This window comes from Salvelinus fontinalis, chromosome 40, assembly GCF_029448725.1.
Source record: "Salvelinus fontinalis isolate EN_2023a chromosome 40, ASM2944872v1, whole genome shotgun sequence".
NCBI lineage: Eukaryota > Metazoa > Chordata > Actinopteri > Salmoniformes > Salmonidae > Salvelinus > Salvelinus fontinalis.
The window spans coordinates 22080261-22095075 of NC_074704.1; the positions used below are offsets into that span (position 1 = coordinate 22080261).

The 14815-nt window shown below is 44.9% G+C and overlaps 1 protein-coding gene across 2 annotated transcripts in view; it reads right to left on the reverse strand.

Annotated features, from left to right (window-relative positions):
* Positions 1 to 14486, reverse strand: part of LOC129839988 (E3 ubiquitin-protein ligase SMURF2-like) — a 72373-nt gene extending 57887 nt beyond the window's left edge. For both annotated transcript variants that reach the window (XM_055907752.1, XM_055907751.1), the window contains exon 1: positions 14064 to 14486. In XM_055907752.1, coding sequence (XP_055763727.1) covers positions 14064 to 14115 — 52 coding nt within the window. In that variant the 5' untranslated portion in view covers positions 14116 to 14486. The remainder of the gene's footprint in view (positions 1 to 14063) is intronic.
* Positions 14487 to 14815: the final 329 nt, after the last annotated feature.

Consider the following 14815-nt stretch of genomic DNA (forward strand, 5'->3'; position numbering starts at 1 on the left):
TCATTTCCTGCGGGGGCCTCTCTGGTTGAGGCTCTGCCCAGCTGAAGCTGTGGGAGGGAGAGCCTCAGAGATACACGACTCAGGGTTTGACCAACCCTGCTATTCTTCCTTGACCTGGAACGGTGTCAGAGGCTGGGACTGGACAGGAAGAGAGTGGCTGTGTGTGCGTGTCGGTGTCTGTCCTACTGTGCACGTTTGCAGTCTGTGAGAGCGCCATACGTGTTGTACGTACAGACGCCGTAGTTCTCCCTGTACGCATCTCCACTTGACTTCCCATTTGTCCCATGATATCAACATAATCCCTAAAGCAGGAGCGGCTGGGGAGGAAAGGAGGGATGTTTGGGAATAGCGTTGGTCACGTTACATGTTGGCTTACATACATTTCATCTCATTTGGGCCTTTCCAAACCAAACAGTCTGACTTTTCATCAATCCCCAGGCGTGCAAACACACAGGCACATGCGCAAATGCACTTGCACACACACACACACACACACACACACACACCATACACAGCAGCCCATACAGAGACGATGAATCATTTCCCATCTGGCGCTGCAGATCTGCCCCGGGAACGTGGGAAGAGGAAGAAAGAAAAGGAGGCCTAGCCCAGGGAAATGGATGTGCCAGTATTTCAATTCAAAACCCCTACGACAGGGATGAGCCACTTTGGGGTTGGAGGGAGAGCGCTGAAGAGGGAGCTCTGTTAAGAGGACTTAGTGTGTTAATAAATACATTTGTGAAAATGTGGCTGGGGAGGAATCTGTGGGCACACACTGTATCAAGTAAGCCTATATAGTAGATTGAGCTGAGACCAGATAAGGGGTACGTACGGGTGAGCCGCGAGAGTGCAAGACGAGAGTTAGTTTATATGGATTCCGGGGAATTTTAGGGACACATATCAAGTCTCTCTCTATAGCAGACAGAGCTGAGACGAGAAGAGAGAATGGGGACACGGGAGCCTTGAGAGTGCTAGACGAGAGACAACTTTCGCCTGAGAGGAAGTGCACTGGTAGTGACATCACATCTAGCTCATCATTCCCGCTAATGATAACGTGTGGGGGTTATGAGCCGCATGGACGGATGCTCTGGCAGACTGGTACACTACGGAGGGGAACAGATTCTCGCCACCAGCTCACATGATGCATACCTCCCCCCCTTGACAATATGGCAGTGGAACTGGTGGGAGGGTGTTACAGCACTTTGCGCTTCTAGTACGGATGAGAGCCCACTCCCGTCTGACATCCGTCATCATCATCAACGTTAAGATGGGTGGAGAAACAGAGAGAGAAAAGAGAGCGAGCGAGCCAGACGGAGCGAACGAGACAGAGCGAGCGAGCGACACACACTGAGCGAGCGACACACACACAGAAAGTGCGAGACATACAGAGAGAGCGAGAGACACAGAAAGACAGCACAGACTGTCATGTTCTCCAGCCGTCTGTGTAATTCCCCTAGAGACAGAGAGAGAAAGGTTACTCAGGCTGCAGTTCCTGACAGTCTCCGTGTACACATAAATATTGGGCTAAGCTTGGCAGACTTTCACTGGAGTCCAGGGCTGTTGTGGTCATGAGAGCTTGAATCAGAGACAGGAAGAGAAACGGACACTCCATTCCAAACAGTGTGTTCGTGTTTCACGTCGTCTATGCTTCTGTCTTGTACTCATCACTTTTCACGTAAGGTCTATTGGTGCCATGCATTAGCATGCTGTGCTCTCCACTGAAGGAACCGTACTGCATGCGGCGCTCTCATAATGGAGGCCACCTAGTCTAACTGTGGGACAGTATCTTAAATGCTAACTAGAATTACAACATTGAAGAAAAAGGGGACCCCTGATATTGACTGTTACGGAGAGGAGAAAGCCAGGCATCTCAGCAAGAAAACCAAAAGATCCCACAGAAGTACAGCGCTACGTGGTTGAAAGGAAGAAAAAAAGAAAAGAGGATGTCATTGGAGCAGGAGAGGAAAGGGGAAGAGAGGAGGGAAAGTACAGTAGCTAGACATGCTGCTGAGTGGCATAACAGACACGCAGTGGTGTGGTGGTAAGCATTTCACTGTAAGGAAATGTTGTATTCGGCGCATGTGACAAATACATTTGATTTGGTGGACAGTGAGACAGACCGACCGCCCAAAAAAAACAGTGAGTGTTGGACAGCCTCACCTTCACTACTTCCTCAAGGGTTTAGAGACACTCTAAACCCTTGGGAAAGTAAATTGACGGAGGACAGCCAATGCACTCTCTCTTGTCTTTAGTCTACATAGGCTCTACAGATCCTCAAACCCCTCGCTGTGCTTCAATACCCAAAACGGCTAGTCAGATAAATTGAGTGACATTTGAAACTGAACTGAAGCCACACTGTTCCAACACCTTCATGCAAAGATGTTATCAATGACGGTCTCTCATGTCATCAGCAGTTCTTAGAAGCAGCAGAACATTCGCTTGGCAAGTTGGCCACAACTCTTACACCTTTTCACGCATGACGTCAGCTACATCAACAGTTCTGTCTAAGAAGCCATGCTAGGTCGCGGCGGCTAGGCATCTGTTTTGTTGCGGTGGCAGCGGTGCGCGGGGTTGAGACAGGAAGAGAGACCGAGGAGAGAAGCCGCCGGCAGCGGTGTCTGTACGCCGTCTGGGCCAGATCCGGCGAGCGATCGCAAACAGCAGAGAGCGAGAGACAGGATGCAGTATCTCTTTGCATCTTACAGGGCACTGAGGTCAGAGGGTAAAAATAGCTCAAAGTGAAGCAGCATCAGCACCTGCAAACCGACTTGGCTGCATCTTGACATTGTGGCCATGTGCATTGAGATACATTTGGGCGAATGCACAGCAAGAGAGATTTTTTTTTTTTTTAAAGGCATATAGTAAGACACACTAAGGTAGTCCTTCTTCCAGATGATACTAGCTTACACTAAGACATAAGCCCAAGAATGCACTTTCAGAAAGATTCATGTATTGGTCTTTTGGCCCACCTCTAAAACTCTCCTCCCGGCCTCCGCTCCCACCCATAATATTGTTATGCAAGTCATGAGGTGTGCACTCGTTCCACTGTCGTACTCTAAAGCACACGAACGCCACAAAGTTCGAGTAAAATTTGAATAACAGATAAAGCTCCCTCTTGCTCTCGCAGACCTGGATGAAGAGAGGATTTAACCAACCGTGATCTAGCACTGTAAAAAAGTGCTTTGTAGCTAGTGGGCCCTGAAGCACCAGACACTTCAGCCAAACTTGATGCATGCTGTGCTGCTCGCCAAACCTGGGCTTCGCCCTTATGAAACCTTATTTGAAGGAGAATGAACTGCTCACCGAACTTCTGGTTCGGTGAGCAGGTGCTATTGTCAGTTGGACCAATAGGGGAGTCCGTTTCAATATGGTGAGAATGTCGACCTGAAAATCAGCCACGGCAACCATGATTAAGGGGGTTGAATGATGCCTTGGAAAGAGCCTGGCAAAAGATCTAGGCCAATTTTTTTTTACTTTGAATAGGAAACCCACTGTGAGACAATATTCTGTAACAGAATATCTGCATTATTGAGACCAAGGCACAATTACATTTCCTTGAGACTTCATGGGCCAGCCTTGGTTCAAATGATGCTTTAAATCATATATTCAAAACCCTATCGAATATCGAGAGCGTCCATCTTGGGCTAAATCACGTGCAAATCCCCTACTTGCCGACAGCAGACTTCTCTCTGCAGAGCAGTGTTCCACACAAATGCGTCCACTCTATACTTAGTATACAGTGCATTTGGAAAGTATTCATCTTCAGTATTCAGTATTCAAATCTTTCCACATTTTGTTACGTCACAGCCTTATTCTAAATGTATTAAAATATTCCTCAATCTACACACTACACCCTATAAAGCAAAAACAGGTGTAGAAATGTTTGCAAATGTATTAAAACATTTTAAACCAGAAATACCTTATGTAATTAAGTATTCAGACACTTTGCTATGAGACTCGAAACTTAGCTCAGGTGCATCTGGTTTCCATTGATCACCCTTGTGATGTTTCTACAACTTGATTTGAGTTCACCTGTGGTCAATGTAATTGTTTGCACATGATTTGGAAAGGCACACACGTCTTTATAAAGTCCCACAGTTGACAGTGCATGTCAGAGCAAAAACCAAGCCATGAGGCTGAAGAAATTGTCCCTAGAACTCCGAGACAGGATAGAATCAAGGTACAGATTTTGGGAAGGGTACCAAAACATTTCTGCAGCATTGAAGGTCCTCAAAAACACAGTGGCCTCCATCATTCTTAAATGGAAGAAGTTTGGAACCACTAAGACTCTTCCTACAGCTGGCCGCCCAGCCAAACTGAGAAATCGGAGGAGAACGGCCTTGAAAATAACCCTATGGTCACTGACAGAGCTCCAGAGTTCCTCTGTGGAAATGGAGAATCTTCCAGAAAGTACAACCATCTGTGCAGCTCTCCACTAATCAGGCCTTTATGGTAGAGTGGCCAGACGGAAGCCACTCCTCCGTAAAAGCCACATGACAGCCCTCTTGGAGTTTACAAAAAGTACCTAAAGGACTCTCAGACCATGAGAAACAAGATTCTCTGGTATGATGAAACCAAGATTGAACTCTTTGGCCTGATTGCCAAGTGTCACGTCTGGAAGAAACCTTGCACCATCTCTACGGTGAAGCACGGTGATAGCAGCATCATGCTGTGGGGATGTTTTCAGTGGCAGGGACTGGGAGACTAGTCAGGATTAAGGGATGATGAACGGAGCAAAGTACTGAGAGATCCTTGATGAAAACCTGCTCCAGAGCGCTAAGGACCTCAGACTGGGGCAAAGGTGGTTAGACATTCCAACAGGACAACAACCCTAAGCACACAGCCAAGACAATGCAGGAGTCGCTTCGGGAGTCTTTGAGTGGCCGAGCCAGAGCTGAACCCGATCAAACTTCTCTGGAGAGACCTGAAAATAGCTGTGCAGCGATGCTCCCCATCCAACCTGACAGAGCTTGAGAGGATCTGCAGAGAAGAAATGGGAGAAACTCCCCAAATACAGCTGTGCCAAGCTTGTAGCGCCATACCCAAGAAGACTAGAGGCTGTAATTGTTGCCAAAGGTGCTTCAACAAAGTACTAAGTAAAGAGTCTGAATACTTATGTAAATGTGATATTTCAGTTTATTTGTAAAACATTTGCAAATGTTTAGTTTAACGTTTTTGCTTTGTCATTGAGTATTGTGTGTAGATTGAGGGGAAAAAAACAATTGATTCCATTTCAGAATAAGGCTGTAACGTAACAAAATGTGGAAAAAGTCAAGCGGTCTGAATACTTTCCGAATTCACTGTATGTCCGTGTAAACTGAAAACAAATGTATCAATGAAACACAAGCCATAATCTTACACACCATACCGGGGCTCCCTCGCAGCATGAAAACCAAGAGAATGAAACTGAGATGGCCACAAACAGCATGGTGCTCCGTTCCCCGCCCGCAATATGGGACATGCCAGAATCAACAACAAAAAAACACAGGACCTTGTGAGAACTTACCAATACCCCACTTCTGGGGGTTATTCTTAAATCCTAGGATTCAGGGCTATAATAACAATAACATGATTTGCTTGTTGTCTAGACTGAAGTTCGGTGTCTGCCAGAATTCTTAAGCCATAATTCGAAGAGTGTAGAGCGCAGAACTTGCATGAATCATCAAAATGAGTAGAAACTCAGCACCAGAGAGGTTGAAGGTGCAGGTAGTTTTACAGATGCTTGGTATACGTCCCAAATGGCACCCTATCGCCTTTCTAGTGCACTACTTTTGCCCAGAGCCCCATGGGCCATGGTCAAAATAAGTGCACTATGTAGTAAATAGGTTGCCATTTCAGACACAACCTTGGTTTAAAAACAGCCACATTAGGCTAGACTACATTTTCCAATGACATGGCAAAACATTCAGCAGACGTTTAGACAATCACTCCCTTTTAACGACTGAAACGCTTCATCTGTTAAACTGAAAAATTGAAGGGAAGATGAATGGAGAACCATTGCTGAAGGAAACAGCTTCCTAAAAAGGGTCCTAAATCTATGTACCTCTGTCTAAACCGCCTACACCTGCTTGCTTTGAGAAAATGCAAAGTATTCTGTGTGGTATCAACATGACAAAAATACATTTAGTCTACCCAACCTCTCTCCCTTCCTGTCTTGTCTGGCCAGGTGAACCGTGGATAAACGTATGTGTACACACACACACACACACGACTACACCACGTTGACGCTCCTTCAGAGCCTTTCAATTCCCCACAGAAAAATGTCAAACCACTGTCAAACCAGAGCGGCTAACTGAACTGTGAACAAGACACGTCATCTTCTATCCAGAAAACACAGTTTGGCAATAAAGCAATCAACTGCCCAATTGCCAGTGATGTGCCAATTTCCAAACGGTCCAGTCAGACAGCTGTAGATTGCAAATCCATTAGGCAGATAAAAACAGTCAGACCCCATCAGCTAAGAGACGGGCAGACTAAAGTGGAACTGTCTCGAGGACTCGTGGTGATTAGACTTACGAATAACGTGAGCACCTTCAAAGAATTTTAACATCTGCAAAGTCGTAAAGGATTTCAGACAAAACTCTCTCATCTGTTATTGGTAAGTGAATTCCCTGAAGTGCATAATTCGAACAAATGTCTAACGTACGCATGCAACAGATTAGCCTAACTGTCAGTGCCAGCCGGGAAGCATGCATTACACCCCACCAGACAGGTGGGCTCGCGCTACTGCACAATTCACCAAAAATAAATACACATAAGTAGTATCTTGCTGCGTTTTGTAAATACAGATAAAAAGCTTCTGATTGGAATTTCTTCTCAGCATCAGACGAATTGCCACAAATAAAAAACACTTGACTTTCAATATAAAACGCAGGTGAAATGGTTTAAAACGGATTTTTGGAAGGTCCGTTTTGAAAATGCAGATTTCTAAAACTGTAACGCGACCCCTGACCAGACAATTAAGACACGATAAAGCCAATGACTGTACGTACAACAACTAGTAATGATGACAACCAACCCATTAAATCTTCATTATTATTGCTCCGGGTTATCATTTGCTCTTTTTGTCGGCTCACAGGCACACAGAGCAACATATATAAAGCAGACAGGCAGCGTAGGCATACTGCCAGATAGAGACGGGATATGAAGGTTTCCATGTAAGAGGGGGCAGCTCTGCCGTGGAGCCCGGTCATCTAGAGTGGTGTGAGAGTGGCCGGGGCAGACTAAACAGAGCCGAGGAAGTCTGGATGTGCATAGCAGCACCTGGACGCAACACAAGCCCTCTCTCTCTCCATCCATCTACAGATCACTGAGAAAAAAAGCTCTGGCTCAGACAAGGGCCTTGCACACAGACTACACTATAAGGCTACAGACTACACTGCACTATTCAGACTTTAATGCAGATGACACAGGACTCCCTACACAGCCGCTTACTGACCACAGCCAACACACATCGCTAACTGCTCTTGGTCCTTTGTAGCTCAGTTTGTTGAGAATGGTGCTTGTAACGGCAGGGTAGTGGGTTCGATTCCCGGGACCACCCATTTGAAAAATGTATGCATGCATGACTAAGTCGCTTTGGATAACAGTGTCTGCTAAATGGCCGATTACAAGGGCCATGCACACAGACTACACAATTCGGCTATAGACTACACCGCTCAGAGAGGGGTCTATTCAACGCAGATGACACAAGACCTCCTAAGTTACTGCTAACTGACCATAGCTGGAGCCCACACACTCAAACAGACCTGCTCACATATATATAACTCCCAAAAGAGCCATTCATTCACAGGTTAGAAAGACTAGCTCTGGTCTCCACCCCACTACTACTCTGACTGACATTCCTGGGGTTACTGATAAACTAGAGCAGGGGCATCAAACATATTTTCCCACCCCAGGGGCCACAGCCGGTCTTGAACGAGTTCAGGAGGGTTGCACTGAAAAGTGGTTATATTTCCTTGCCGGCAAAAATCGGCTAAATAATTGTCCTCTATGCATTGTTTTGGTAATTTTCAATGCTTCCTGACTGTCTAGTGATTGTTAGCGAGCTGGACAGTCAAGAAACTGTATGAAAATAGGCTGATTATCATTTCTGCACAGATTTGATTTGGTTTTAGTCATTTGAAAGTACAGAATTCGTTTCCCCCGCTAACATTTTTTCCCCACAATTTATTACTTTTTTTTTACTCAAACCCCTCCGCCGGCCGTGTGTTTTACACCCTGACCTAGACATCCGGAGTCTAGATCCTGGGTTGACAATCACTGCAGCTAGGAGGATACATGCTCTACAATATCATATAGCCATAATAGTGAGTGAGTCATCTGATGATTACCTTAAGGAAACAGTCAAGATTGACGATAACTGAGCTTTTGACAGGAGCCTTCAGGTCATTCTCTATTAAACCTTACCGATTCTCCATTCCTCTGTGTCTCTTGTAGCTTGAATGGGAGCATAACACATGTATGAAGCAGACAGAGGCAACATGAAAAGACAACCTCGACTGAGGAAAGACTCGGGTAAGAAAAACCAGAGAAGAACAGACACGGCAGGCCATCCCAGATGGGCTGCTTCGCTTCAGTAGGCTACAATGAGTGTGAAATGTTTGAGCAGACGCATACACACACTCCCTCCTCTGCTAGACACTTCTCACACAGAAGGGTTGTCATAGGGGGAACGTTGTACTGACGTACAGAAAACTGAGTGACAGCCCATAGAAGAAACATGAAAAAGAACAGAGAGAGAGGAGAGAGAAAAATAAAGCCAACTGTGTGCATTATGGAAAGGAGCATGTAGGCTGGTTTACAATACGTACTAGGACCCTTGTGACTTACAGAAAAACATCAAACCCCACATTTCAAGGCAGTGAATCGTAATAGAGCCAATTCATCGGACTCTCCTCCCATTGATATTCAGCTGGAGAGGCAACACTGAGAAGCATTTTCATTCCAACACAGAAACTTAGAGGAGATTGCTGCAATGGATTTCTGACAAACGCCTATTGATTGCGCCTTATAATGGGTCAGACTGCTCTGCAGAGCCGCGTGGCCAAATTAAGCCTCTGTCTGGACGGATACTGTGCTGCCTTATCTTAAAATGTTTTTGCGAATCAACAACAACAAAAAATGTGCTAATCAATATGGCTGCTAGGATAAAACATATTTGCAGCAGCCTTCGCCTTGCGGGTAAGATCTAGTTTGACCCGGGAGAATGGGTTTCATGTGGCAGTATACAACTAGCCAACACCAAGTGACAACAATAACACACGGGCATGGCCTCTTCTCCCTGTGTCGATTTAGATTAACAGCAAACGAATGCCTCTAATCTGCTTTCATTCAAAACATCTGGCCTAGCCTGCTAGACTGTGTAAACCAGCATTAACTTAATCCTGCTAGGACAGAGAGTGGGACAGGACAGCGCTGAGGGCAGTAAAACCAGCTCCCAATGCCATTTCAAATTGTCTTGTTGGCGTACCTTTACCAGATGTTGGTTACCCTTCACAAAACACAATCAAATACATTTCCTTCATTTTAGGGGCAGGAGTCAACATGGCTCCTAATTTAGCTCGGTGCTGAAGATACATCCTGTGGAAGAGTGTGTGTTCCCTTTGAGGACACACACAAACTTTATTTTCTGACTGCTGACTGAGTGAATGCTGAGACAGTGGCCTCTGCTAACTTTCCAAAAATGCATTCTCTCGCTCTCTCCCCCCACCAGCTAATGATCAGCCTAGGAAGGACGGAGGCGGGGCCTTTATCTTAAAATCGCCAGCTTCCTGGCTTTTCCCCACTCGCTCTTACTCAGCTCCTCCAGGCCCACTTCCCAAAATGCTAGAGAGAGACTTAACATTCTAAAGTGGCTTCCTCCTCTGCACTGACCTTTAGTCATGGGATAGATTCATGTAATACAGATGAAGTCAGAAGTTTACATACACTTAGGTTGGAGTCATTAAACTAGTTTTTCAACCACTCCACAAATTTCTCGTTAACAAACTATAGTTTTGGCAAATCGGTTAGGACGTCTACTTTGTGCATGACACAAGTAATTTTTCCAACAATTGTTTACAGACAGATTATTTCACAATTCCAATGGGTCAGAAGTTTACATACTAAGTTGACTGTGCCTTTAAACAGCTTGGAAAATTCTAGAAAATTATGTCATGGCTTTAGAAGCTTCTGATTGACTCAAATTATGTCAATTAGCCTATAGGAGGTGTACCTGTGGATGTATTTCAAGGCCTACCTTCAAAATCAGTGCCTCCTTGCTTAACATCATGGGAAAATCAAAAGAAATCAGCCAAGACCTCCACAAGTCTGGTTCATCCTTGGGAGCAATTTCCAAACAGCTGAAGGTACCACGTTCATCTGTACACAAACAATAGTACGCAAATATAAACACCACGGGACCACACAGCCGTCATACCGCTCAGGAAGGAGACGCGTTCTGTCTCCTAGAGATGAATGTACTCTGGTGCGAAAAGTGCAAATCAATCCCAGAACAACAGAAAAGAACCTTGTGAAGATGCTGGAGGAAACAGGTACAAAAGTATCTATATCCACAGTAAAACGAGTCCTACATCGACATAACCTGAAAGGCCGCTCAGGAAGGAAGAAGCCACAGCTCCAAAACCTCCATAAAAAAGCCAGACTACGGTTTGCAACTGCACATGGGGACAAAGATCAGACTTTTTCGAGAAATTACCTCTGGTCTGATGAAACAAAAATAGTACTGTTTGGCCAAAATAACCATTGTTATGTTTGGAGGAAAAAGGTGGAGGCTTGCAAGCCGAAGAACACCATCCCAACCGTGAAGCACGGGGTGGTAGCATCATGTTGTGGGGGTGCTTTGCTGCAGGAGGGACTGGTGCACTTCACAAAATAGATGGCATCATGAGGAAAGGAAAATGATGTGGATATATTGAAGCAACATCTCAAGACATCAGTCAGGAAGTTAAAGCTTGGTCGCAAATGGGTCTTCCAAATACATATTGAGTGTATGTAAACTTCTGACCCACTGGGAATGTAATGAAAGAAATGAAAGCTGAAATACATCATTCTCTACTATTATTCTGACATTTCACATTCTTAAAATAAAGTGGTGATCCTAACTGACCTAAAACAGGGAATTTTTACTAGGATTAAATGTCTGGAACTGTGCTAAACTGAGTTTAAATGTATTTGGCTAAGGTGTATGTAACCTTCCGACTTCAACTGTATATTAGATGCCTACTAAGTAGTCTAGGCTAATAGCTTTCACCAGTCAATTTTTGTCACATCGGTGCATTAGGAAAAGAGGCCTAGATGGTGAGAAAAAGCCACTTATGACAGCTGAGATAAACCCGGCGTGATTACAGACTGTGCTGCATAAGAGAGATCTGAAACAATTCTTCCAGGCTGGCACTACATGCTCATGGTGTCAACTGGAGGCAAAGGAGCAAATGGAGTTGGAATAGCTAGCCATTTAGTAGTTCGCTCACAGCAGCAGGCTGTTAGCTAGCGGTGCTAACAGCAGCAATTGTCACCTCCCGGTAGTGTTGGGAGTAGCGGCTTTGCACCAGACTGTTCACCATTTACTGCTTGGCAACGGCATTCCGTTCAAAACGGCAGGTGACTTCATCAGACAGCAGCCCAGTGAGCAAACAACAGGACCGGGTCACACTAAACAATCCATCAATCCTGATCTGTGACCAGCAGTCGGGTGCCAAAGACTGTGGCTGGTGGAAAACAGTGCAGAAAAACACCCCGGCGTCTCCCCTCACAGACTAGCACGATCTTAGATGTCTGTGGAATGCGGCCTAACCGCTAGGCCTTGATTAGCTCTAGCTATTCCTTGAGTGAAATTGCATCTGAGACGAGAGGAAATGGCAAATAAATTGCAAGGCAAAGCTGCAACTACTGACAGTTTGAATGTGGCCTCTAAATGGCAAACGCACAGACAAATGGCCTGAGAATACCTTCAGGCGTCTCCCAGGCTGCTGGTAGCAGACACAGTAGTTTATTGACGATTACATTACGATTAGACAATAATGGCGGCTCAGGTCTGAATAGAGTCAATAGACCCAAGGAAGCTATAAGTGCTTAAGAGTAACCCAGCAAACTCTACTGATCGAGCTCTACTGTCTGCAAGCCACCCCTTCCCCTATCCTAAATGACAAGCGAGCATTCAGTGAGACCACAGAGCAGACAGACAGACCGGGGTGGAGAGGCCTGTCTACGACACACACACGCAACAAATGTGCAACATTAAAAATGTGTGGTGGTGTTCCGCCGTTTGAGATGAGCAGTGGTTTGAAGCGTTCTTCCCCTTCTCCGTGGCGTGAAAGAGGCAGAGGATGTTCCTATGATCTGGAGAGATTCACGTTTCCTCTCCGTTTCACATTCCTGGGATTCCGAGTGAAGACCACTGCAGCAGCCCATTTAAAACCATTTCACATATGGGGAAAAAAGAGACCCAGGCCTTCACTGCACTAATCAAGATTTTTTTTGTATTATTATTGCAGGACGCCTCATTATTGAAGAATAGCCTTGGCTTACTGCATCATAGAAATCTTGGGCAAAATAGAAATGGACAGCCTTTTAAAAAAGGTCACACTAACTACTTGTTTTTCTATAATGAAGATAGCATTTGTATGGACAGAGGTAACATTACAGGCTACTTTGTTAGTAACAAGTGATTACCTTGGTATTACGCAATTAGGTCTGTATGGTAAACATCTTCAAAGTAATGGAATATTCCAAACAACCAGACAACTCTTGCCGGACCGCGAAGAACTCTTGTTCACTCAGTGCTTTTTTCCGGGCTAGTACATTACAAGACTAAATATTTAATTTGGCTGTTCCCAGGAGATAGAGGGGTCAGGAATTTGATCTGATCATGGAGAAACATGAAACGCAGGGCATGCTATCGCCTCCTCTCCCCAGTCAAAACACTGCTTTCTCAAGTAAACAGACAAATGTTTGGGTTGTAAGAAACCGTGAATAAGACCAAATAGGACAGAAAGTTAAGGGGACTCATGCTGGTGTAACAGTATAACTTTACGTCGTCCCATCGCCCCGACACGGGCGCGAACCAGGGACCCTCTGCACACATCAACAACTGACACCCACGAAGCATCATTACCCATCGCTCCACAAAGGCCGCGGCCCTTGCAGAGCAAGGGGCAACACTACTTCTAGGTTTCAGAGCAAGTGACATAACTGATTGAAACGCTATTAGCGCGTACCCGCTAACTTGCTAGCAATTTCACATCCGTTACACTGGCTCCTTTCCCTAAGGAATAGTGTCTTAAAACAGGGGGGAATGCACTACAAGCTGAGGCTATATAGGGGTGCTGAAGTTCATTACCGAGCTCTGACTACTATGGGCAGTCTCTGCACACTCGGGCGGCAGGTAGCCTTGCGGTTAAGAGCGTTGGGCAAGTAACCGAGAGGTCGCTAGTTCGAATCTCAGCGCGGATTATGTGAAAAATATGTCGATGTGCCCTTGAGCAAGGCACTTAACCCTAATTGCTCATGTAAATCGCTCCTGAATGACGAAAATGTGTAACTAACGTTACCTATTTATAATAATGTCACTGATAATTGAATTTAGTAGTACTGTAATTCAGATTATAGGACAACACATACAAGTAATGACGATGGGTGGGCAAACAAAACTGTTGTAACAATTAACTAATGCAGTCATTGTGATGACCCCAAATGTGTTGGCTTTTTTTAATTGGAGAGTTCGCTAGCTAGCTAACTTAGCTAACAGTAAATCAACGTTAATCACGACTATGTCAGCTAACTAGCTAACTGACTAGGTAGGTAAACTAACGTTGGCTAGTATTACAAACTGAAAAAAATACACAATTACTTGTTAGAAAACAGTATGCTTGTTCGAATCGTAGTTAACGACATTTGACCAGTGTTTGTAAATATAACATCGCGTTGTTGCGGACAACAAAGTGTAAACATTCACGCAGAAAACTAGCCAACTACTGTAGCTAGCTAGTAACGTTAGCTTGATAGCGCCATTAGCTAACAAGCCAGTGAAGCTAGACAGCGAGGGTGTTTTACATTCTTACCTGTCAACCGCAGTTTCACTGGGCCATTTCTCCTAACTCCTTGATTAGACATGCCCGTTTGTGTTCCAGCTTGACGTGGGTTATCAAAAATATGTATAATACATGTGTCTAGCTATTTCACAGAAATGAATCCCTATTAAACTCCTATGGCTATGGCAGTTTCACAGAGAATGGAGTCACGGCACAGTAGCCCGGATGAGCACAGCTCTAGTGCTATTCACCACTGTCTCGAGCGCATACTCTGAAATAACCTCAAATAAAAAGCTAATTTCCAATAAACCAGGATCTCCTCCCGAAAGAAACAGTGCTATATGACGTCCAAGGCTGCTTCAAAAGCCAAGGGTGAGCTCCTCTCCCGCTGGGGGTGGCATTTCTGCTTGAAGTGGGGGTAGCTGAAATTTCCAAGCAGAGATGTCTTGCTGGTCTCAATTTTTGGATAGTGACCCTCCCCTCTAGTGACATCACTCACAAGGTTAAAACACAAGCACTAAATTGATGTACAGTGTTTATTTAAATGAAAGGAGATTATTGGACATATTTAACTGTTTTTATGTTGTGTTCATCAATATGGTAGGCAACCACAGCCTCTGTCACTGGACTGCCTCACTAAACTGATCTAAGGTCAGTTTTATGTTTCACTGTCCTCGTGGTTATGAATAGGTTTTGTGGAGCCAGTGGAGGGTAAACTGATGCTACACTTGTGTGTTCATAAAAGCATTGTCTGGACGTTTATGACACAGGACTGTGGACAT